General features: G+C 45.9%; 2 protein-coding genes across 2 annotated transcripts; both read left to right on the forward strand.

Annotated features, from left to right (window-relative positions):
• Positions 1-137: 137 nt before the first annotated feature.
• Positions 138-11,992, forward strand: diras1a (DIRAS family, GTP-binding RAS-like 1a; the record flags this gene model as incomplete). Its single annotated transcript, XM_080770899.1, has 4 exons — positions 138-275; positions 4,651-4,821; positions 5,448-5,555; positions 11,804-11,992. 4 exons carry the CDS (start codon positions 138-140, stop codon positions 11,990-11,992), a joined length of 606 nt encoding a protein of 201 aa, XP_080627025.1.
• Positions 11,993-14,865: 2,873 nt separating this feature from the next.
• Positions 14,866-24,029, forward strand: LOC308320723 (uncharacterized protein). Its single transcript, XM_080771374.1, has 3 exons — positions 14,866-15,079; positions 20,962-21,146; positions 22,966-24,029. The coding sequence occupies exons 1-3, from the start codon at positions 14,959-14,961 to the stop codon at positions 23,971-23,973; spliced, it is 1,314 nt and encodes a 437-aa protein (XP_080627500.1). The 5' UTR covers positions 14,866-14,958; the 3' UTR covers positions 23,974-24,029.
• The last annotated feature ends 236 nt before the right edge of the window (positions 24,030-24,265 follow it).

The raw sequence follows: 24,265 nt of genomic DNA on the forward strand, positions 1-24,265 counted from the left end.
CCTGGATAACAACGCTAAATAAATGCACCATTTACTCCCCCCCTCCCCTCCCCTCCCCTCCCCTCCCCTCCCCTCCTCTCCTCTCCTCTCCTCTCCTCTCCCCTCCCCTGCAGGGTGTTAGGACTCCATTTCCCAGAATGCCTGAGCAGAGCAATGACTACAGAGTGGTGGTGTTCGGGGCGGGCGGCGTGGGGAAGAGTTCTCTGGTGCTGAGATTCGTCAAAGGAACCTTCAGAGAGACCTACGTCCCCACGGTGGAGGACACCTACAGACAGGTAACTACTGACAGGTAACCTACAGACAGACAGGTAACCTACAGACAGACAGGTAACCTACAGACAGGTAACCTACAGACAGAAAGGTAACCTACAGACAGGTAACCTACAGACAGACAGGTAACATACAGACAGGTAACCAACAGACAGACAGGTAACCTACAGACAGGTAACCAACAGACAGACAGGTAACCTACAGACAGGTAACCTACAGACAGGTAACCTACAGACAGGTAACCTACAGACAGACAGGTAACCTACAGACAGGTAACCTACAGACAGACAGGTAACATACAGACAGGTAACCAACAGACAGACAGGTAACCTACAGACAGACAGGTAACCTACAGACAGGTAACCTACAGACAGGTAACCTACAGACAGACAGGTAACCTACAGACAGGTAACCAACAGACAGGTAACCAACAGACAGACAGGTAACCTACAGACAGACAGGTAACCTACAGAAAGGTAACGTACAGACAGACAGGTAACCTACAGACAGGTAACCAACAGACAGACAGGTAACCTACAGACAGGTAACCTACAGACAGACAGGTAACCTACAGACAGGTAACCTACAGACAGACAGGTAACCTACAGACAGACAGGTAACCTACAGACAGGTAACCAACAGACAGGTAACCAACAGACAGACAGGTAACCTACAGACAGGTAACCTACAGACAGGTAACCAACAGACAGGTAACCAACAGACAGACAGGTAACCTACAGACAGGTAACCTACAGACAGACAGGTAACCTACAGACAGGTAACCTTCAGACAGACAGGTAACCTACAGACAGGTAACCGACAGACAGACAGGTAACCTACAGACAGGTAACCTTCAGACAGACAGGTAACCTACAGACAGGTAACCGACAGACAGACAGGTAACCTACAGAGAGACCTGAGGCCTGAGTTCCAGGGGGTCCCACAGCTAAATGATAGTTATATTTACTCATAAGCATTTTATAGTACACCTTGGTTTCAGTGAACAGGGAAACCAAGGTGAAACTAAAATGTTTATGAGTAAACGATGGAACACGCTAGAATCATATTATATTATGACATTCCGTGACATTGTGGCAAATTAGGGTTTTGGCAAATTATTTTGGCAAATTATTTTGGCAAATTAGGGTTTTGGCAAATTAGGGTTTTGGCAAATTAGGGTTTTGGCAAATGGTTTTGGCAAATGGTTTTGGCAAATTATTTTGGCAAATTATTTTGGCAAATTATTTTGGCAAATTAGGGTTTTGGCAAATTAGGGTTTTGGCAAATGGTTTTGGCAAATGGTTTTTGCAAATTATTTAGCAGGCAAATTATTTAGCAGGCAAATTATTTTGCAGGCAAATTGTTTTGGCAAATTATTTTGGCAAATTGTTTTGGCAAATTGTTTTGGCAAATTATTTTGGCAAATTATTTTGGCAAATTATTTTGGCAAATTATTTTGGCATTGTTTTGGCAAATTAGGGTTTTGGCAAATTAGGGTTTTGGCAAATTATTTTGGCAAATTATTTTGGCAAATTATTTTGGCAAATTGTTTTGGCAAATTAGGGTTTTGGCAAATTAGGGTTTTGGTAAATTAGGGTTTTGGCAAATTAGGGTTTTGGCAAATTAGGGTTTTGGCAAATTATTTTGGCAAATTATTTTGGCAAATTAGGGTTTTGGCAAATTAGGGTTTTGGCAAATTAGGGTTTTGGAAAATTAGGGTTTTGGCAAATTAGGGTTTTGGCAAATTAGGGTTTTGGCAAATTATTTTGGCAAATTATTTTGGCAAATTATTTTGGTAATTACTAATGCGTGTCAAACTGGGGGTCCTTGAAATTAATCGGGTTGAGAATCACTGCTGTAAAAATCTTCTCTTATGGGGGAGGGTCCCTGGCATGTCTTTTCAAATGGGGGTCCCTGGCATTTTGGCAAATTATTTTGGCAAATTAGGGTTTTGGCAAATGTTTTTGGCAAATTATTTTGGCAAATTATTTTGGCAAATTAGGGTTTTGGCAAATTAGGGTTTTGGCAAATGGTTTTGGCAAATGGTTTTTGCAAATTATTTTGGCAAATTATTTTGCAGGCAAATTATTTTGCAGGCAAATTATTTTGCAGGCAAATTATTTAGCAGGCAAATTGTTTTGGCAAATTATTTTGGCAAATTGTTTTGGCAAATTGTTTTGGCAAATTGTTTTGGCAAATTATTTTGGCAAATTATTTTGGCAAATTATTTTGGCATTGTTTTGGCAAATTAGGGTTTTGGCAAATTAGGGTTTTGGCAAATTATTTTGGTAATTACTAATGCGTGTCAAACTGGGGGTCCTTGAAATTAATCGGGTTGAGAATCACTGCTGTAAAAATCTTCTCTTATGGGGGAGGGTCCCTGGCATGTCTTTTCAAATGGGGGTCCCTGGCATTTTGGCAAATTATTTTGGCAAATTAGGGTTTTGGCAAATGTTTTTGGCAAATTATTTTGGCAAATTATTTTGGCAAATTAGGGTTTTGGCAAATGGTTTTGGCAAATGGTTTTTGCAAATTATTTTGGCAAATTATTTTGCAGGCAAATTATTTTGCAGGCAAATTATTTTGCAGGCAAATTGTTTTGGCAAATTATTTTGGCAAATTGTTTTGGCAAATTGTTTTGGCAAATTGTTTTGGCAAATTGTTTTGGCAAATTATTTTGGCAAATTATTTTGGCAAATTATTTTGGCAAATTATTTTGGCATTGTTTTGGCAAATTAGGGTTTTGGCAAATTAGGGTTTTGGCAAATTATTTTGGCAAATTATTTTACAGGCAAATTATTTTGCAGGCAAATTATTTTGCAGGCAAATTATTTTATTTTATTATTATTACATAATTTTATTATTATACATTATATATTATTATTATTTATTATTTTATTATTTTGGCAAATTATTTTGGCAAATTATTTTGGCAAATTATTTTGGCAAATTGTTTTGGCAAATTGTTTTGGCAAATTGTTTTGGCAAATTAGGGTTTTGGTAAATTAGGGTTTTGGTAAATTAGGGTTTTGGCAAATTAGGGTTTTGGCAAATTAGGGTTTTGGCAAATTAGGGTTTTGGCAAATTAGGGTTTTGGCAAATTAGGGTTTTGGAAAATTAGTGTTTTGGCAAATTAGGGTTTTGGCAAATTAGGGTTTTGGCAAATTAGGGTTTTGGCAAATTATTTTGGCAAATTATTTTGGCAAATTATTTTGGTAATTACTAATGCGTGTCAAACTGGGGGTCCTTGAAATCAATCGGGTTGAGAATCACTGCTGTAAAAATCTTCTCTTATGGGGGAGGGTCCCTGGCTTGTCTTTTCAAATGGGGGTCCCTGGCATGTCTTTTCAAATGGGGGTCCCTGGCTTGTCTCTTCAAATGGGGGTCCCTGGCATGTCTCTTCAAATGGGGGTCCCTGGCATGTCTTTTCAAATGGGGGTCCCTGGGGCTAATTAGTGTCAATTTAAGGGTCCTGGACAAAAATGTAGTTTGGCGGGCCTTGATGCCGTCAAAAGGCACTTGCTGAAAAAAGCCGATCTACAAGCTCACATTGCGTCGTTGCTGCGACGCGTTGTGAGCTTGTAGATCGGCTTTTTTCAGCATGCAATCAAGCGTATAAAACGACTCGTACTGGATCTCTCGTCCACTAGTCCCTTCCTAACATTTTTGTCTAGTTTTTATTTGTTGACGAAATTGTCAGTATATTTAGTCTTTTTGTTTTAGTCATAATAGCTTATATAGTTTCCATTTAGTTTTCGTCATTGGAAAAAAAAGTATAGTCGACGGACATTTTTCACCATAGTTTTAGTCGACGAAATTTAAACAACACTGGGTTTCAGAGCCCAGTGGAGTCGACCTTGAAGCAGTCCTCAGTCCTCAGGGCTCTGTGGAATTAAACCACCTTGAAGCAGTCCTCAGTCCTCAGGGCTCTGTGGAATTAAACGACCTTGAAGCAGTCCTCAGTCCTCAGGGCGTCTGTGGAATTATCCTTATCTTTGACTTTGACTTGTTATCAGAACAGAAGAAAGTCCATTAATCAGACCAGTGTGTGCAGTGGAAACCTCGTATGAATCAGATCTCAGGTCAGAATGGGTTAGGTTCTCTGGTGATAAGGTTTGGATGTTGTGCCGTTAATTAATAACCTCTCTGTGAGCTTCTGGTACAGTTGTTTGGCCGTGCACGGTCCTAGTGCACGCCCCGTTACCTCCTGACCTATAGCTGACGTTGTATTTGGCCAAAAATGATGCGTGTGTGTGTGTGTGTGTGTGTGTGTGTGTGTGTGTGTGTGTGTGTGTGTGTGTGTGTGTGTGTGCGTGCGTGTGTGTGTGTGTGTGTGTGTGTGTGTGTGTGTGTGTGTGTGTGTGTGCGTGCACGGTGCAGGTCATCAGCTGTGACAACAGTGTGTGCACGCTGCAGATCACAGACACCACGGGAAGCCACCAGTTTCCCGCCATGCAGCAGCTGTCAATCACCAAGGGCCACGCCTTCATCCTGGTCTACTCCGTCACCAGCAGCCAATCACTGGAGGAGCTGAAACCCATCTACCAGCAGGTCTGTCTGTCTGTCTGTCTGTCTGTCTGTCTGTCTGTCTGTCTGTCTGTCTGTCTGTCTGTCGACCGAGTGCCGCGCTACGAGCTTGTAGGTCTGTTATTTTTGAAAAATCGAAGAGCGACTGACATTGAAGACATTTTTAGAATCTGATCTCAGGTCAGAATGGAAAACTGTCAGGATGTAGAAGACATTTTTTTAATCTGATCTCAGGTCAGAATGGTAAACTGTCAGGATGTAGAAGACATTTTTTTAATCTGATCTCAGGTCAGAATGGGTTAAATCGCTCTGGATTAAGAGCATCTGCCTAAATTGTAAATTGTCGATCGATCGATCGATGGATGGATGGTTATAAACACTGTCTCCTTCCTGCCTCTAGGGGGCGGTATAAACACTGTCTCCTTCCTGCCTCTAGGGGGCGGTATAAACACTGTCTCCTTCCTGCCTCTAGGGGGCGGTATAAACACGTTGTCTCCTTGGCCTCTAGGGGGCGGTATAAACATGTTGTCTCCTTGGCCTCTAGGGGGCGGTATAAACACTGTCTCCTTGGCCTCTAGGTGGCGGTATAAACACGTTGTCTCCTTGGCCTCTAGGGGGCGGTATAAACACGGTGACGTTGTCTCCTCTAGGTGGCGTCCATGAAAGGCGGCGTGGAGAACATTCCCATCATGCTCGTGGGCAACAAGAGTGACGAGTCGTCTCACCGTCAGGTCTCACTGAAGCAGGGAGAGACACAGGTACGTGTCTGTGTCTGTCTGTCTGTCTGTCTGTATGTCTGTCTGTCTGTCTGTCTGTCTGTCTCTCTTTCAGGACTTTGAGGCCTTTTCAAGTCAACCTCCCAGTCCAAACGGACGAGTAGATAAATGAAGAAAATCACCTCAGCGTAAGCATTAGTTAGTGACGAGCAATTATATGAAGATAGTTTGACAATGGATGAAGTCGGGGTCACGGTGGCCTCACAGCCACAAGGTCCTGGGTTCGATTTCCGCTCGGGACGCTGTGGGCGCTGGGGGTGTGTTCTCACCTCCGCGTCATCAGTGCCCATACCCGAGGCGGGATTGGCTAAAAGGCCAAAAGAACAAAAGAAAAGAACAAACTCCCACTGTACCTTCGACAGGCAGCCTCTGTAGTTTAACAAACTCCCACTGTACCTTCGACAGGCAGCCTCTGTAGTTTAACAAACTCCCACTGTACCTTCGACAGGCAGCCTCTGTAGTTTAACAAACTCCCACTGTACCTTCGACAGGCAGCCTCTGTAGTTTAACAAACTCCCACTGTACCTTCGACAGGCAGCCTCTGTAGTTTAACAAACTCCCACTGTACCTTCGACAGGCAGCCTCTGTAGTTTAACAAACTCCCACTGTACCTTCGACAGGCAGCCTCTGTAGTTTAACAAACTCCCACTGTACCTTCGACAGGCAGCCTCTGTAGTTTAACAAACTCCCACTGTACCTTCGACAGGCGGCCTCTGTAGTTTAACAAACTCCCACTGTACCTTCGACAGGCGGCCTCTGTATTCACTTTTAAAGCACAGCTAAAGACCCACTTCTACACTCTTTCTTTTAATTGATCTTTTAAATTCCTTGTTTTAAATTCCTTGTTTATTTTTATTTTTTAATTCCTTGTAAATGTCCTCACTGTATATCATTACTGCTATTTTTTATGTTTCATGCCTTTCTTTTCTATATTTTTTCTCCATTGCTCTGTGAAGCACTTTGAGCTGCAATTAATGTCTTGAAAGGTGCTCTACAAATATAGTTTTATTATTATTATTATTAGTCTCTATACTGCCTCCCTGTGGCCAGCCGCTGCGCCTGATGGAGGGGAAAGGAACTGGTCTCTATACTGCCTCCCCCTGGCCAGCCGGGGCGCCTGATGGAGGGGAAATGAACTGGTTGGAATAACGTGTTCCTTCCACGCGCTATACGTCGACCAACCGGTGAAACTCCCCCCCCCTTGTCAGTTGAAAATAAGCGGCTTGGACTCCTCATGCATAGAAGGAAGCATGATGTCATTCCGTTGCTCTCCCCAGGTTGGCAGAGGGAGTGTGTAGAGCCCAGGATTACATTAGATCATTTACATTTAAAAATGGGTTGGGTTAAATTTGAACCACTTCCGTCCGTCCGTAGGACTCGACTAAAATGTATTTTGGTGGGCATTGATGCCGTCGTAAGGACTGTTTTTACACTTGCTGAAAATAGCCAATCTACAAGCTCATAACTGCGACGCGTTGTGAGCTTGTAGATCAGCTATTTTCACTATGCAACCAAGTGTAAAATGACTTATACTGGATCTCTTGTCCACTAGTCCCTTCCTAACATTTTAGTCTAGTTTTTATTCGTTGACGGAAATTGTCAGTATATTTAGTCTTAGTTTTAGTCATCATAGATTCGTTTTCATTTAGTTTCCATTTAGTTTTCAGTCAGTGGAAAAAGGTAGTCGACGAACATTTTTCGTTTTAGTTTTAGTCGACGAAAACAACACTGGTCTCTCCTAATCCAGGGCGCTCTCCGTGGTTCTGACCTGACGGATGTACTAACTACGCGCTTCATTTCTGACTTCAAAATCTCGTTCAAAATATGAACGCTTTGGAGCTTCTATAGCGATATAATAGACTCGAGCCCAAGTAATAAAGCTAACAGAATATTTCTCCGGTTTTCTCGCGGATTGTTTTCGTGAAGGCGCCCCGTTAGCATCTCTGAGGACCCCCTAGGTGGGACGCGGACCCCATGTTGAGTTCCCACCTGACGTTGTGTGGGAGTCCAGACTGCTCCAGACCGTACTGAATAACTGCTAGCTTACATAATGTCTTGAGGCTCGGATTGAGGTCTAAGACATACAGGTCATATCGTCTTCCAAAGAGGATGATACGTTCTCCCATCATGCAACAGCACATGCTTTGTGTCGGAGGCGGGCGTTTCCCCTTGGGCTCAACCTTCTTCCAGGAGAACGTCTCTGGACTGAATTTCCACACATCATTTAAGTCCTTACCGTAGCGACCACCAAATATGTACAGCTCTCCATTGTAGGTAAAGGCTGAATGTTCCCTGCGTCCTCCTGGTAGAAGCTGTGCAGAAGGTGTGTCCAGCCAGAGGTTGGTCTCTGTGTCAAACACTCTGATGGTGTTGTAGATGGTGTTGTAGATGGTGTTGTTGTCCTGACCCCCACAGCCTCCAAATACAAACATCTTTGTCCCGATGATGGTACCAGAGTGACCTACTGTAGCAGGAGGTGGAGTTCCTCTGGTGTTAATTAAAGTCCAGACCATTGTGGTGGTGTCCAACTTGTAGATGTCATTAAGGTAGTCAGTCTTGGTTTCTCCTCCATGAATATACATGACCTTCCCCAAAACACAGGCTGAGTGGTATCTCCTCCCCTCTGGAACGTTCCCAGAAACCTGTGGTTTGAACCATATGTGGGCGTCGACATCAAATGCATAAAGCACATTGCAGTGAGGATATCCTCCCCAGAGGTAGACAATATCTTCAATCAGCACAGCTGTGTGGCCCCAGAGCCTGGAGGGAACCTCAAGGTGAGGTTCTCCTGTTCCAGGGGTCACTGGGGTCGACTTCCTCCAGCGTAAAGTCAGTGTGTCGAAGACCTGCACATCAATCTGATCCTCGTTGTTCTCCTCAGAGTTCCTTCCAAAGTAGTACAGCTGGTGTCTCACCGCTACAGCAGCACCACCTTCCTTTGGTGATCCTTTCTGAAGCAACGTCCAGGAAAACATCTTTAACACCACAGTTAATGGTGGATCGAAGTAAACCTGTTGGTTTCCTGCTCTGTAGAAGAATGAAGAGCCAAAGAAAAGGAGAGCCAAAGTAGTACGCTTCTAGATTCTAGAGCTCTTTGAGTCTTGGTCGAAAGAGTCTTGAAGAGAACAGTCTTGAAGAGAACAGTTTTGAAGATATCAGTCTTGAAGATAACAGTCCTGTAGAGATATGTGGTGAAGAGAACAGCCTTGAAGATAACAGCCTTGAAGATAACAGTCTTGAAGATAACAGTCTTGAAGAGAAGAGTCTGGTAGAGATCTGTGGTGAAGTGTTGAGTCTTGCGGAGAAGTTGATTCAAACTGACCTCTCTCTGAGGCTGCAGTGCTTTTTTATCTTACTGGCTGGATTGATGATGTCATAGCGGTGAGGTCACATGTAACTATGACATCAGGGACCCCATTTTTGGGCATGGCATTTGGGTTGAGTGCTTGTAGAGCAGCTATCTTCGGTGCGCGATGGACCTCTGAACCCCAGGATGGACCTCTGAACCACGCCCCCAGGATGGACCTCTGAGCCCCGGGATGGACCTCTGAGCCCCAGGATGGACCTCTGAGCCCCAGGATGGACCTCTGAGCCCCAGGATGGACCTCTGAGGCCCAGGATGGACCTCTGAGCCCCAGGATGGACCTCTGAGCCCCACGTCCCAGGATATGTACAGTATATTATTTATTATGACACGTGGACCATTAGGAGTCCACTAATACTAGTGGTTCTCAAATGTTTCATTTGAAGAGACCCCCTTAACTTCAAATGGAATGGAACCAAATGGACCCACAAGGGTCCATTTGGTTCCATTTGAACACTCTCAGAGTTACAGACCTGTTATGGTCATTCAGGGCTATTTACTATTTACGTGTTTCTGGTCATATTATCGTCCACTCATTCTGTACGTCTTTGTGATGATGAGCGCTGGTCCTCAGGTCCATCCTGGGGATCAGAGGTCCATCCTGGGGCTCAGAGGTCCATCCTGGGGCTCAGAGGTCCAATCTGGGGTTCAGAGGTCCATCCTGGGGCTCAGAGGTCCATCCTGGGGCTCAGAGGTCCATCCTGGGCTCAGAGGTCCATCCTGGGGCTCAGAGGTCCATCCTGGGGCTCAGAGGTCCATCCTGGGGCTCAGAGGTCCATCCTGGGGCTCAGAGGTCCATCCCGGGGCTCAGAGGTCCATCCTGGGGGCGTGGTTCAGAGGTCCATCCTGGGGCTTAGAGGTCCATCCTGGGGCTCAGAGGTCCATCCTGGGGTTCAGAGGTCCATCCTGGGGCTCAGAGGTCCATCCTGGGGCTCAGAGGTCCATCCTGGGGCTTAGAGGTCCATCCTGGGGCTCAGAGGTCCATCCTGGGCCGCGGCTCAGAGGTCCATCCTGGGCAGCGGCTCAGAGGTCCTTGATCCTGGGGCTAAGAGGTCCATCCTGGGGCTCAGAGGTCCAATCTGGGGTTCAGAGGTCCATCCTGGGGCTCAGAGGTCCATCCTGGGGCTCAGAGGTCCATCCTGGGCTCAGAGGTCCATCCTGGGGCTCAGAGGTCCATCCTGGGGCTCAGAGGTCCATCCTGGGGCTCAGAGGTCCATCCTGGGGCTCAGAGGTCCATCCCGGGGCTCAGAGGTCCATCCTGGGGGCGTGGTTCAGAGGTCCATCCTGGGGCTTAGAGGTCCATCCTGGGGCTCAGAGGTCCATCCTGGGGTTCAGAGGTCCATCCTGGGGCTCAGAGGTCCATCCTGGGGCTCAGAGGTCCATCCTGGGGCTTAGAGGTCCATCCTGGGGCTCAGAGGTCCATCCTGGGCCGCGGCTCAGAGGTCCATCCTGTGCCGCGGCTCAGAGGTCCATCCTGGGCAGCGGCTCAGAGGTCCTTCCTGTTTGTTTTTTGGTTATTGTTTTGCTTTCTTTATATTAGTAATTGTATTGTCTTGTAATGATCATTGTTGTTTTCTGTATGTTTGTATTGTCATTTGTGTGTAAAAAGGAAAATAAATACATTGTTTTAAAACAAAAATACCTACTGATCTAGATCTGTGTGTCTCCAACAGGCCTCAGTGTGGAGGTGTCCCTATACTGATCTAGATCACTGTGTGTCTCCAACAGGCCTCGGTGTGGAGGTGACCCTATACTGATCTAGATCTCTGTGTCTCCAACAGGCCTCAGTGTGGAGGTGACCCTATACTGATCTAGATCTGTGTGTCTCCAACAGGCCTCAGTGTGGAGGTGTCCCTATACTGATCTAGATCTCTGTGTGTCTCCAACAGGCCTCAGTGTGGAGGTGACCCTATACTGATCTAGATCTCTGTGTGTCTCCAACAGGCCTCAGTGTGGAGGTGACCCTATACTGATCTAGATCTCTGTGTCTCCAAACAGGCCTCAGTGTGGAGGTGACCCTATACTGATCTAGATCTCTGTGTGTCTCCAACAGGCCTCAGTGTGGAGGTGACCCTATACTGATCTAGATCTCTGTGTGTCTCCAACAGGCCTCAGTGTGGAGGTGACCCTATACTGATCTAGATCTCTGTGTGTCTCCAACAGGCCTCAGTGTGGAGGTGACCCTATACTGATCTAGATCTCTGTGTGTCTCCAACAGGCCTCGGTGTGGAGGTGACCCTATACTGATCTAGATCTCTGTGTCTCCAACAGGCCTCGGTGTGGAGGTGACCCTATACTGATCTAGATCACTGTGTCTCCAACAGGCCTCGGCGTGGAGGTGACCCTATACTGATCTAGATCACTGTGTCTCCAACAGGCCTCGGTGTGGAGGTGACCCTATACTGATCTAGATCTCTGTGTGTCTCCAACAGGCCTCAGTGTGGAGGTGACCCTATACTGATCTAGATCACTGTGTCTCCAACAGGCCTCAGTGTGGAGGTGACCCTATACTGATCTAGATCACTGTGTCTCCAACAGGCCTCAGTGTGGAGGTGACCCTATACTGATCTAGATCTCTGTGTGTCTCCAACAGGCCTCAGTGTGGAGGTGACCCTATACTGATCTAGATCTCTGTGTGTCTCCAACAGGCCTCAGTGTGGAGGTGACCCTATACTGATCTAGATCTCTGTGTGTCTCCAACAGGCCTCAGTGTGGAGGTGACCCTATACTGATCTAGATCTCTGTGTCTCCAACAGGCCTCAGTGTGGAGGTGACCCTACACTGATCTAGATCTCTGTGTGTCTCCAACAGGCCTCAGTGTGGAGGTGACCCTATACTGATCTAGATCTCTGTGTGTCTCCAACAGGCCTCAGTGTGGAGGTGTCCCTTCATGGAAACCTCGGCCAAGAACAACGTGAACGTTAAGGAGGTCTTCCAGGAGCTCCTGGCGCTCGACAAGAGACGCCACATGAGCCTCAACGTCTCGGACGCCATGAAGCGCTCGGCCAAGCAGAAACGCACCGACAAACTGAAGGGGAAATGCACCGTCATGTAGGAGAGGAGAGGAGAGGAGAGGGGAGGGGAGGGGAGAGGAGAGGAGAGGAGAGGAGAGGAGAGGAGAGGAGAGGAGAGGAGAGGAGAGGAGAGGAGAGGAGAGGAGAGGAGAGGAGAGGAGAGGAGAGGAGAGGACTGTATTTAAAGGGACATTTCGCTCACAATTCCTCTGCATATAGTTTTCTGTCACTTCAAAGCAAATTACTTCTACTGTAGATGTGTTCACTGCAGGTTAGCCGTTCACACGATGCCATGGTTGTAAAGATGTGTTTGAATTGTTATACAAATGCTTCAGTCGCTATTTATACTGCAGGAAGTTTCCAGGAAGACAATCTGATTGGTTGAAATCTGTAGCCCGCGCTTCAAACAAGCACGATGGCACACCCATAATCAAAACATAACGATCAGCTGTACCAGGTCTCGCAGAATGGCTATAGGCTATAGCAGTTTGCATCATGCAAACTGCGAATAAACGATGTGCGCTCGTAATGGTTCAATCTGGCATTGAAGAATCACACCCGTGTGAAGCGAGGGGCGCTCTTATCATCGTACATGTTCCATTCATTGTCAATGGAATTTGTTGTGTGTAGGACTAAAATAGCCGATTTGCTGTGGATACGTGAATTCTCCATTCATTGTCAATGGGAGTTTAATGTTTGTTGCTTCCATTAGCTCAATATTGAACTCAATACTGCCACCAGCTGGTGGAGTCAGGTTATGGAGGGGCTCGCACCCCTCAAAAAATATGAATTTCTATTGAATATCTTACTTGCAATTAAATTGAGTTGACATGTTTTTTTGTTTTTTTTAAGGGTAACTGTTGTATAATGGCAATATCACACTGGAGGGTGTGCTTTACCGAAGGTTGTGGAACTCTGCTAAATCCTCGTTCCTGACCGCATCACTGCCGTGCCGATAATCACAGTAAAACGCACCCTCTCGTATTGCTTAATTGAAACATGTTTGTACTTAGTAGTACCGGTATCACGCAGTGAGGCTTTAAAGGAGAATTCCATACTAAAAGGCTTTCTTACCTTTCTTTGTAGTCGTTACGTCCCCACCAAAGAGGTCCAGGTGTTATTTTGTGCAAAAGCTCCTTATTGGCTGTTTCCCCTACCATAAGCCCTAAATGAATTGCATTGAATTGAATGGGGCTATGGGGTGTTGTGCTAATTCGCTTATTTCCATCGCTCAAAATTATAATTTCTTTGTATATATCCTCTCTTCATAATGTAAATAATATCCCAAGCGGCACACTTTACTACTTCTTTCGATGGAAATAAGCGAACTAGCACAACACCCCATAGCCCCATTCAATGCAATGCAATTCATTGAGGGCTTATGGTAGGGGAAATAGCCAATAAGGAGTTTTTGCACAAAAAAACACCTGGACCTCTTTGGTGGGGACGTAACGACTACAAAGAAAGATAAGAAAGCATTCTAGCATGGAATTCTCCTTTAACGTCGTCCTGTGGTTTTAAAACCCGTAAATTTCACCTGTAACTGTAACTCCTGGGATTTGAACCACCGGATTTGGCGATGTAATGCTTTGGGGGCGGGACTCGGTGATGTAATTAATGCTTTGGGGGCGGGACTCGGTGATGTAATGCTTTGGGGGGCGAGACTTGGCGATGTAATGCTTTGGGGGGCGGGACTTGGCGATGTAACTGTACATAAGGTTTATAAATAAAAAAAGATTGTTCAGTGTTTTATGTCCTACATCTGTCGATCTAATTAAGGTTACAGGCAGAATGACTAATATCTCTGCTGTCGGGAAGAAAGAAACCTACTAACTCCAAAATGTTAAATGACCACTTTTCAAATATCTTCATATACTTGGTCCGCTACTTAATGTTCATGATGAAATGCCACATTTCTGTGTCTCATAGGAGGGCTGTGGGCAGTTCAGAAACCAGTCTGTGTCTAATAGGAGGGCTGTGGGCGGTTCAGAAACCAGTCTGTGTCTCATAGGAGGGCTGTGGGCGGTTCAGAAACCAGTCTGTGTCTCATAGGAGGGCTGTGGGCAGTTCAGAAACCAGTCTGTGTCTCATAGGAGGGCTGTGGGCGGTTCAGAAACCAGTCTGTGTCTCATAGGAGGGCTGTGGGCAGTTCAGAAACCAGTCTGTGTCTCATAGGAGGGCTGTGGGCGGTTCAGAAACCAGTCTGTGTCTCATAGGAGGGCTGTGGGCAGTTCAGAAACCAGTCTGTGTCTCATAGGAGGGCTGTGGGCGGTTCAGAAACCAGTCTGTGTCTCATAGGAGGGCTGTGGGCGGTTCAGAAACCAGTCTGTGTCTCATAGGAGGGCTGTGGGCAGTTCAGAAACCAGTCTGTGTCTCATAGGAGGGGAACCACTGGGAACGTCTGGGAACCACTGTCTTAAACATGTGTTATCTAATTGATGGAATGTCTTAGATTATTCTTTGATTATTTCTTGCAATTTCTGAAAAATAACAATTCATGGAAATTATAGCTTGTTTGTAACATTTGTCCGCGACCCACAAAAGGGTCCCGACCCACTGTTTGGGAACCGGTGGCCTCTTTCTTTTGGTCTTGTTTTCATATAGACCCGGGTTGCTTATTTCTCTCTCACAATCTGGCAACACTGATAGCCAGGGACCCGCATAGCAGATTTGTGTTCTTAAAATGTTTCAATGTTTTTTCAACATTAGTCAAAAAATACAATAATACAAAAATGGTCTTGTTTTCCATCTAGACCCTGGTAACCCGGGTCTAGATGGAAACCCGGGCCGGGTTGCTTATCTCTCTCACACAACCTGGCAACAACTGCTCGTTGCCTTGGACCTGACGTCATTGACCCGCGCCGGCCGGGAGAAGAGAGTCGCACAACAGACAGAGAGAGAGCTAACCGGAGCTAACGGCTAACGGCGCTAGCATCCATCCATCCATCCCGATAGCGTTTAAATCGAGTTTTATGCTGTTTTTATTAGTTTTATCTGGTTGTTAAACATGTCGTCCATGAAGACGTTGAGGTGTTTGATCAGCCAGAGGCTGTGTGAGGCTGCAGAGGACATCTTTATCCTGGTGGAGAGTATTATCACCGAGTATGGAGACTTACAGCAGTCTAAAGGTTGGTTCACAACTTATAACTCCATGATGATACTAACCTTTATAAATGCATCTTTATGATGGTGGAGAGGCTTTATTTAGCCCCTTTCGGGACCCTCTTGTTACCTTTTCTGAGTTTTGAACGGTCGAAATAAAGGGCTTAAGAGAGGATTGTGAGCGAGTATGAGGACCTGGGTTACAAACAACACCACCCACACTCTGGTTACAAAGCTTATAAAACTATAACTCTGATATGTTACAAACATGTGTGTCTGTATCAAGTATACGGCTGGACATGCAGCGCATGTAAACAGAGCTGTTATGATGAATTGAACAATTAAGGTGGACCCTCTTGTAAACGAGTGTAGTGCTTTATTGGGTCGTCCACTCACAGTTTACAGTCTTTATATTGAGTTGTGTTTTGAAATGTACTGTAATAAATACTTTACAATCAATCTTTAAACTATCTCTGATCCATAGCCCATACAGGCTTCATTCTGCCAGCATTAGGGCTATGTACTAGCCGCAATTTGCAACTCTAGATTGTTTTATAACTAGAATTTCGCCGGCCTCCGGCCGGCGAATCCTAGTTACATTGCAGCGCAATATGGGAAGAAGGAAATAGCGGGAGTTGACAGAATTATTATAATAACAGAAAGTGTTTTTTATTTCTCATAAATACACAAACATGGTGAAACAACTACAGTCACAGAGAGCAGTGCCAAGGTAGCTGCTGCCTGCTAACGATGCAAACAACAGCCTTGCCTGTCGTGTGTGTGTGTGTGTGTGTGTGTGTGTGTGTGTGGGGGGGGGGATAGCACTAATTTTCAACATTTTACTGTGTCATAAATATTTACATCTGTAGCCTATATTGTGATTACATTTGACCGTACATTTGACTCTTGTGTTATATTCTTGTGAAATATTCAGTAAAGTATTGTGGTGAAATATTCACCCCAAGTTGATAAGATATGCAGAGAATATAATACCAAGAAGCCCCAGTTTGAAATGCATTAGGCCACAGACCCCCATTTGATACCATTTGCTCTCTGGGAAAATCAGGGTCCATTTGGTTCCATTTGTATGCTCTTGGAGTATGATGACTGTGCTAACAGTATTATCATCAAATATGTCTCAGTTTGAAGATTCAAAAAAACATATTTCATATGTGTGAGCTTGTAAAGTAGAACGTTCAACCAGAGACAGTGTTGCCAAGTCTGATCATTATAAGCTACTTTGGACTTGTTTATCTATTGGTAGTCCTTGACATGGAAATGTTTGAGTTCCACTGCTCTGAAACAACATTAGACAACAAAGTGTGACAGTCAACACTATAATTGATTATTTTAAGACTAATTTCCGGACCATTTCTGATTTACCTACTTTGAACTGGCCTATTAACATTTTTATAGACCTGGTTGCTTGTTTCACTCTCACATCCACGATATGTGGCAACCCTGGTCCCTGTTTGTTTTGGTTTGGTTTGCGTGTGGATGTTGTTTTGTGTTGCTTTAGCATCTTTAGCACAGTATCTATCACAGGGTGCAGCAGCTGCTGCTGTCATGAAAACGCAAGTTTCTGTCCCAGAAGCTCACGTTAGGTCTGCGCACACTGTACGTTGCTATGGCAAGCTGTCATCAAATGCTGCTAACGTTGTGGTCAGCACTGTTAGCATGTGTGCTATCAGGCAAAAGCTGAGATAGATATAAAACTACTGGCCAAAATGTCATACAAAACACAACCCCTCAAATCGGAATGTGATTGTGACCTACAGACCATCATGATTTGCTTGCTGGACCTATAAATAATTTATTTGCATTAAATTGCCACTCGCCTTAGCCTGCATGCCTATTCCTGTGTGTCTCTGTGTGTGTGTGTGTGTGTGTGTGTGTGTGTGTGTGTGTGCGCGTGTGCGCAAGACAGACGTGCGTGTGTGTGCAGGCTGAGAGCTGCTGACTGTGATTGACGTGTGAGCTAGATAAATCAGTGAGAGTTGGAAAAAGCGCACGCAGAGCCAACTCGCAGGCAGTGCCTCAGGCCAGATGCCTGAGAATCGGCACAGGATTCTCTGGGTCACCAGTGTTGGTGTGACACACACGGCTTCCACATTTAGCTTCATACTGGGTGAAAGTGGCGTTCCAAAAATTATTTTTCCCCTCGGAATTCTTATTCACAATGAGATGGAGTTGAGGTGTTTGTGTTTGCTTGCTGGAGCTATAATTAATGTATTTGCATTAAATGTCCACTCGCGCATCGAAGTAAAAAGCAAGATGGCCGATTGTGAGACTGAAAAGTAGCTGTGGGGGCGGGCCTGGAGGGCCTATGAGAACACGGAGCAGTGTTGCCAGGTTTGCGAATTGTAAGCGAGTTGTAGTGTGTGCAAGTAGCCTGGTTAAAAGGGCTTGTTTCTGCCGCTGTTGGGGCAACAGAACATGTCGACCAGTTTCTGTCAACCAAAAGCCACGTGACCAACTCCACAATTGTTAAATTAGATGGGATTAATCCCATTATTAAAAAAAATCTAGAGTTGCAAATTGCGGCTAGCCCTACAAGCAGAACCCAATGGTACTGAAGTTTCTGACATTTTTGAGACCCAGACCATGGGGTCCTATTCCACCTCCACCCTGCCACCGGGTACGCACACATACATAAACGTAAATACCTTCGGATACGTCCTTCTGCGCTCTTTGAGGGCTTTTGTTCGTTTGAGTTATTCTGAATGTGTCAACTATAAGTACCTATACATAACCGCTGCGAATATCTCCTGTGGCGCGGAAGCCATTAAGTATTTTTAATCTCTGTTTGACCGATTTGGTTGCTTTGATTCTTCTCTTCCTTCCTTATTTATTGACACCTCATTGTACCGCCTATCTGGCTAGCTAGTGGCTATAGCTATGACAGAGCAGATCAGAGGCAGGAACGCACAAGCCACGCACAAGCCAACCGCACATCGGGAGGCGGTACAATAAACGGTAAATAAACAAGAAGAATCAAAGCGACCAAATCGGTCAAACAAAGATTAAAAATACTTAACGGCTTCCGCGGCACAAGAGAATTCGCAGCGGTATGTCTAGGTACTTATAGTTGACACATTCAGAATAACTCAAACGAAAAAAAGCCCTCAAACGACGCAGACAAGACGTATCCGACGATATTTATGTCCGCGTTCTATCATTTCAATACGAAAACACAGATACGCACAGGGACCCCACGGGTAGCCCGGTTCGGCACGAATCGATTGACCCAGGGGGTTCCGAGAGGGGCTAGGCTATGGACCAGAGCTACCTTTTAAAAAAACACATCTTAAATCCGTGTTTTTTTTTTGTATACTATTGAAATAGTCTTGATAAAAAAAGGCTATTTGTCCCAAAGTGACTGAAAGGGAGGGTAAAAGATTATGCTATTTGTTTAAAATAAGCTTGATACACGTTGTATAAAGTGGTTCCCAAACTGTGGTGTGCGAGCGCTAGAGGGTGCGCGACATGAAAAGTCTAATGGTGGTCCTATGGGTTTATTTTAAATATATTAACATATTATTCCAATATATGGCAAGTAATGCAGAATATAGCCTATGCTGCACATATTATGCCACATTCAGTTTCATATATGTGGATAAAAAGGAAATATATGTCTCTATATAGCTTAGGTCGGGTGGTAACTTATACAACTATTAACACATTTAGTACCGGAACTGCATCAAAATAAAGGCGTTGCTTGCGCCAGAGTAAATATTCAAAATTACATCATGTTTGACGTATCATGTGACGTGTCAAACTAGGGGGTTTTCATGATGCTGAATCCATTCCAAGCATTAGTTTTGCAAAATAAATGACTCATTGGGCTAAAAACGGCCAATGCCGTCATCACAAATGTGATGTCCGTTTTTAGCCCAATGAGTGTCGCATGCTACATAAAGCATGATGACATTTTGAATATTCTGCCTTCTATAGGTTGTTAATGGTATGGTCACATATTATGCCGATTACGAAAATTGCTCAACATAATATGAAAGTTAGCATCCGGCAGTTTCTACATGCAGGGGACCCATACTAAACATTTATAACATCAGTTTCTACATGCTGGGGACCCATACTAAACATTTATAACATCAGTTTCTACATGCTGGGGACCCATACTAAACATTTATAACATCAGTTTCTACATGCTGGGGACCCATACTAAACATTTATAACATCAGTTTCTACATGCTGGGGGACCCCTACTAAACATTTATAACATCAGTTTCTACATGCTGGGGACCCCTACTAAACATTTATAACATCAGTTTATACATGCTGGGGACCCATACTAAACATTTATAACATCAGTTTATACATGCTGGGGACCCCTACTAAACATTTATAACATCAGTTTATACATGCTGGGGACCCATACTAAACATTTATAACATCAGTTTATACATGCTGGGGACCCATACTAAACATTTATAACATAAGTTTATACATGCTGGGGACCCATACTAAACATTTATAACATAAGTTTATACATGCTGGGGACCCATAGTAAACATTTATAACATCAGTTTCTACATGCTGGGGACCCATACTAAACATTTATAACATAAGTTTCTACATGCTGGGGGACCCCTACTAAACATTTATAACATCAGTTTCTACATGCTGGGGACCCATACTAAACATTTATAACATCAGTTTCTACATGCTGGGGGACCCATACTAAACATTTATAACAGTTTATACATGCTGGGGGACCCATAGTAAACATTTATAACATCAGTTTCTACATGCTGGGGACCCATACTAAACATTTATAACATCAGTTTATACATGCTGGGGACCCATAGTAAACATTTATAACATCAGTTTCTACATGCTGGGGACCCATAGTAAACATTTATAACATCAGTTTCTACATGCTGGGGGACCCCTACTAAACATTTATAACATCAGTTTCTACATGCTGGGGACCCATACTAAACATTTATAACATCAGTTTCTACATGCTGGGGGACCCATACTAAACATTTATAACAGTTTATACATGCTGGGGGACCCATAGTAAACATTTATAACATCAGTTTCTACATGCTGGGGACCCATACTAGACATTTCTAACATAAAACGTTGGTGTACTCAACATGTCCGGGTTCACAATGGGGCTCTATGGGCTAGCTACTAGACTCCCATAGACTACTAGAATCCCATAGACTTGGCTGGCATATGATGTAATCGTCAAAAGCCATGCATTGGTCTGGAGGCCCTCACCACATAGACGGTTGCGTCCCCCCCTCAAACGAGCACTTGCCCGGTCGGGCAAACCTGAAATCAAACTCCACCTGCCCAAAAGTTTTATTTAGCTGCCAGGGGCAGGTTGTCCCAGGTTGACCCTTAAGGCTCATACGTAGTCTGGATTGTAGGTGGTTGGGTGACCACCGAACTACAACATGACGTCACTGAGCCGCGGTGAAGAGAAAACCACCGCCACCGCTCCAGCCCTTCTCTCTGTTTTTACTCACCACCGCTTAACGTTATTTCAGCTCCGGTGGTGGTCAGCTCACCACCGGAGAGGTGGTCACCTCACCACCGGAGAGGTGGTCAGCTCACCACCGGAGAGGTGGTCAGCTCACCACCGGAGAGGTGGTCACCTCACCACCGGAGAGGTGGTCAGCTCACCACCGGAGAGGTGGTCAGCTCACCACCGTAAATCCAGACTATGAATAGGCCTTTAGTGTCAATGCCTGTAAAAATACAATGTTACCTCACACCTCTCAGTACTGTAGACCCCTTCAGTGCAATGACGGCATCCGAATGGGCGTGACAAGTTTTACACTGGCCATTATTTCAAAGCAAAATAATCTTCAGTATGTAACTAGAAGAATCATTCTTAGCTGACGTTCTCCCTCCTTTCTCCTCCTCCTCCTAGGCCTCGCGGCGCTCGCCGTGTGTAAAGAGGTTTCCTCAGAACGTCAGGAGAGGAGGGGCCCCGGTCTGGTGCAGCAGGAGGAGGAGAGGAGGGGCCCCGGTCTGGAGCAGCAGGAAGCAGGATCTCCACGCCGTGAGGAGAGGACCTCCGGGCCCCTCCGACAGGACTACAGATTACTGACTCAAGTAGGTACACAGTTGTTCCTTACTTTAGTTACCACTTATTGTGCTCCAATCGTCCATACACGTCTTAGAAAATAAAACCGCAGAGTGACTAGGGCGTATGTCCAGGTCTTAGTGACTAGGGCGTATGTCCAGGTCTTAGTGACTAGGGCGTATGTCCAGGTCTTAGTGACTAGGGCGTATGTCCAGGTCTTAGTGACTAGGGCGTATGTGCAGGTCTTAGTGACTAGGGCGTATGTCCAGGTCTTAGTGACTAGGGCGTATGGACAGGTCTTAGTAGCCTCGATACCCAGGCTTTCATTTCGTCTGCAAGGTCTTAGTGACTAGGGCGTATGTCCAGGTCTTAGTGACTAGGGCGTATGTCCAGGTCTTAGTGACTAGGGCGTATGTCCAGGTCTTAGTGACTAGGGCGTATGTCCAGGTCTTAGTGACTAGGGTGTATGTCCATTTATATGCAAATATCATGACCAATGGCATTGCAATGAACATCACTGATGACGTTTAGGTGAGAAAAGAACAGAAAAAAAGAATAATTTAAATAAATTTGTTGCTAAAAAGCAACGCTGGGTCTTAGAGGTTTTATGGTTTTATTGACCATATACAGACCATGTCCATCTTGCCAGAATGGTGCTAACTAACATTGACAGCCCATTCATCCAAACAGACAATAGTTAGAGAAAGTTAATAGACTGTGTGGCAAATCTGCAAAAAAAACATTAGCTTTCTTCTCAAATGTGTTCATGAAGGTGTCTACAATCACATATACATTTGTTCCAACCCAACTCCCCTTGGGGGAACTTTGTGAGAGCTGCTGGAAGTTGGGGTACTATTATACTGGTGGTCACATGGAGTCTGGTCTAGTTGACTCAATGTGTACTGGTTTTCCTTCTTTTAGTGACCTTGTTGGCAGTGAGCACACTGATATGAAAACAAACATGATATGAACAAACAATAGTAATCATTGCTACAGAGTCTGTAGCAATGATTACTATCACAATCTAGAGCTTTTTAAAACACTTATTTTAGCCAAAGAAAATAACACGAGTGGTTCCCAAACTCTTTCATGTCAAGGACCCCCAAATCGACACTAATTTTCCCATGGACCCCCATTTGAAAATGCATGCCCTGGCATATCTTCTCAAATGGGGGTCCTTAGCCCATAACACTGGGGTTTTTACGGCTCTAGCAGTGATTCTCAACCATTGTGATTTCAAGGACCCCCAGTTTGACATGCATTAGTCTACGGACCCCCATTTAATGGCACTTCTATTTCTGGGACCCCCAATTTATATAGTAAAATCAATGTTAATTTAACTCTGAGAGTACAAATGGAACCAAACGGACCCGAGACCCATGAGGGCCCATTTGGTTCCAAACTCAAAATCATTTAGCTGGGCACCCCCTGGAACTCCCTCAAGGACCCCTGGGGGTCCCCGGACCCAGAGCCTTAGATATAGACAGAGTTACACAAACTGCGTTCACTTCATGGGGCTTCAGTCCAATGGAGGCTCTCCTACATAGACTTCTATTGGCTTCAGTCCAATGGAGGCTCTCCTACATAGACTTCTATTGGCTTCAGTCCAATGGAGGCTCTCCTACATAGACTTCTATTGGCTTCAGTCCAATGGAGGCTCTCCTACATAGACTTCTATTGGCTTCAGTCCAATGGAGGCTCTCCTACATAGACTTCTATTGGCTTCAGTCCAATGGAGGCTCTCCTACATAGACTTCTATTGGCTTCAGTCCAATGGAGGCTCTCCTACATAGACTTCTATTGGCTTCAGTACAATGACTTGCACTCCTGTTGACCTTTCACCCACAGATGAAAAAGGAGGCTGTACCTCAGGAACCAGAGGAGGAGGAGTCTGAATGGACACCGCTGACGTTGCCGCTGAAAAACGACGAGAACAACGACTACGAGAACGGAGAGGCGGAGCCCGCGGCGGCCGGCCCCTCCTCCTCCTCCCCCTCCCCCATCGAACACACCAAGACGCAGGCGTACATCGAGTACTGGGTCCCCTCGCCCCCCCCGCCGCAGCCCAGCGGGGGCGACGCCCCGCCCCTCTCTCCTCCCTCGTCGTCTTCGTCTCCGCCTTCGTCGCGCGGCGCTTCCGAATCCGACACGACGGAGGACAGCGAGGAGTGGGCCGGGGCCGAGACCCGGGACGGTCCGGAGGACAGCGAGGAGTGGGCCGGGGCCGAGGCCCGGGACGGTCTGTCAGCGGCGGCGCTAACGCTAAACAAACTGAGACCGCGCAAGACGACGACGCGACAACGACGGAAACTCTGCACCAAAGGACGACAAAGACGACCGGCGTCTGGAAGTGGAAACGAGCCGCCGTCGCCTCGGGACTCCCCGAACTCGGCGAAACAACAACAACAACAGACCGCGGCGTTGACCGCCTCCCCGGGGAGTCCCTCCTCCCGTCGCCACGCCTCCGCCGCCTCGTCGGGGAGGAAGCGCTTCTCCTGCGCGGTCTGCGAGAGAAGCTTCCGTAACAGTCAGTGTCTGAGGGCGCACGTGACGACCCACCGGGTCTTGCGCGGAGATTGCGCGATTTGTGGCAAAAGCTTCTCCTGCAGCAGCTACCTCAAGAACCACATGAGGATCCACACGGGGGAGAAGCCCTTCACGTGCGCCGTCTGCCAGAGACGCTTCACCCAGAAGGGCACGCTGAAGAAGCACATGGAGACCCACAAGGGGGGGAAACCCTTTAGCTGTGCGCTGTGCGAAAAGGCGTTCCGCGAGAGCGTGCACCTGAAGATGCACATGATGACGCACTCGGGGGTCGCCAACCCTCTGGCCATTATGCACTTCTTAAACAGCTGAACCCCCCCCCCCCCCCGACTGGCCCCCCCGATCTACTAGCCTGGTTAACAAACCAGACCGAATCAGTCGTTGGCAAAAACAATTGCCTGCCGGCGGATTGCGGTCTGGAGAGGCTCAATTGTACACCCATTTCCTACACCAGAGAACTGGGGCGGCCAATCGGGACACGGTATGCAATATGGGCGGGCTTTGGTACAGTGACTTTCAACGCTTGAGACCTTTGACTGACCAATTGCGTCAAAGAGAAAATGTTTGAACCCGCCCCCCCTGGAAATGAAATCCAACTGAGCCT

This window comes from Protomyctophum bolini (assembly GCF_963924005.1).
Source record: "Protomyctophum bolini genome assembly, chromosome: 8".
Lineage (NCBI taxonomy): Eukaryota > Metazoa > Chordata > Actinopteri > Myctophiformes > Myctophidae > Protomyctophum > Protomyctophum bolini.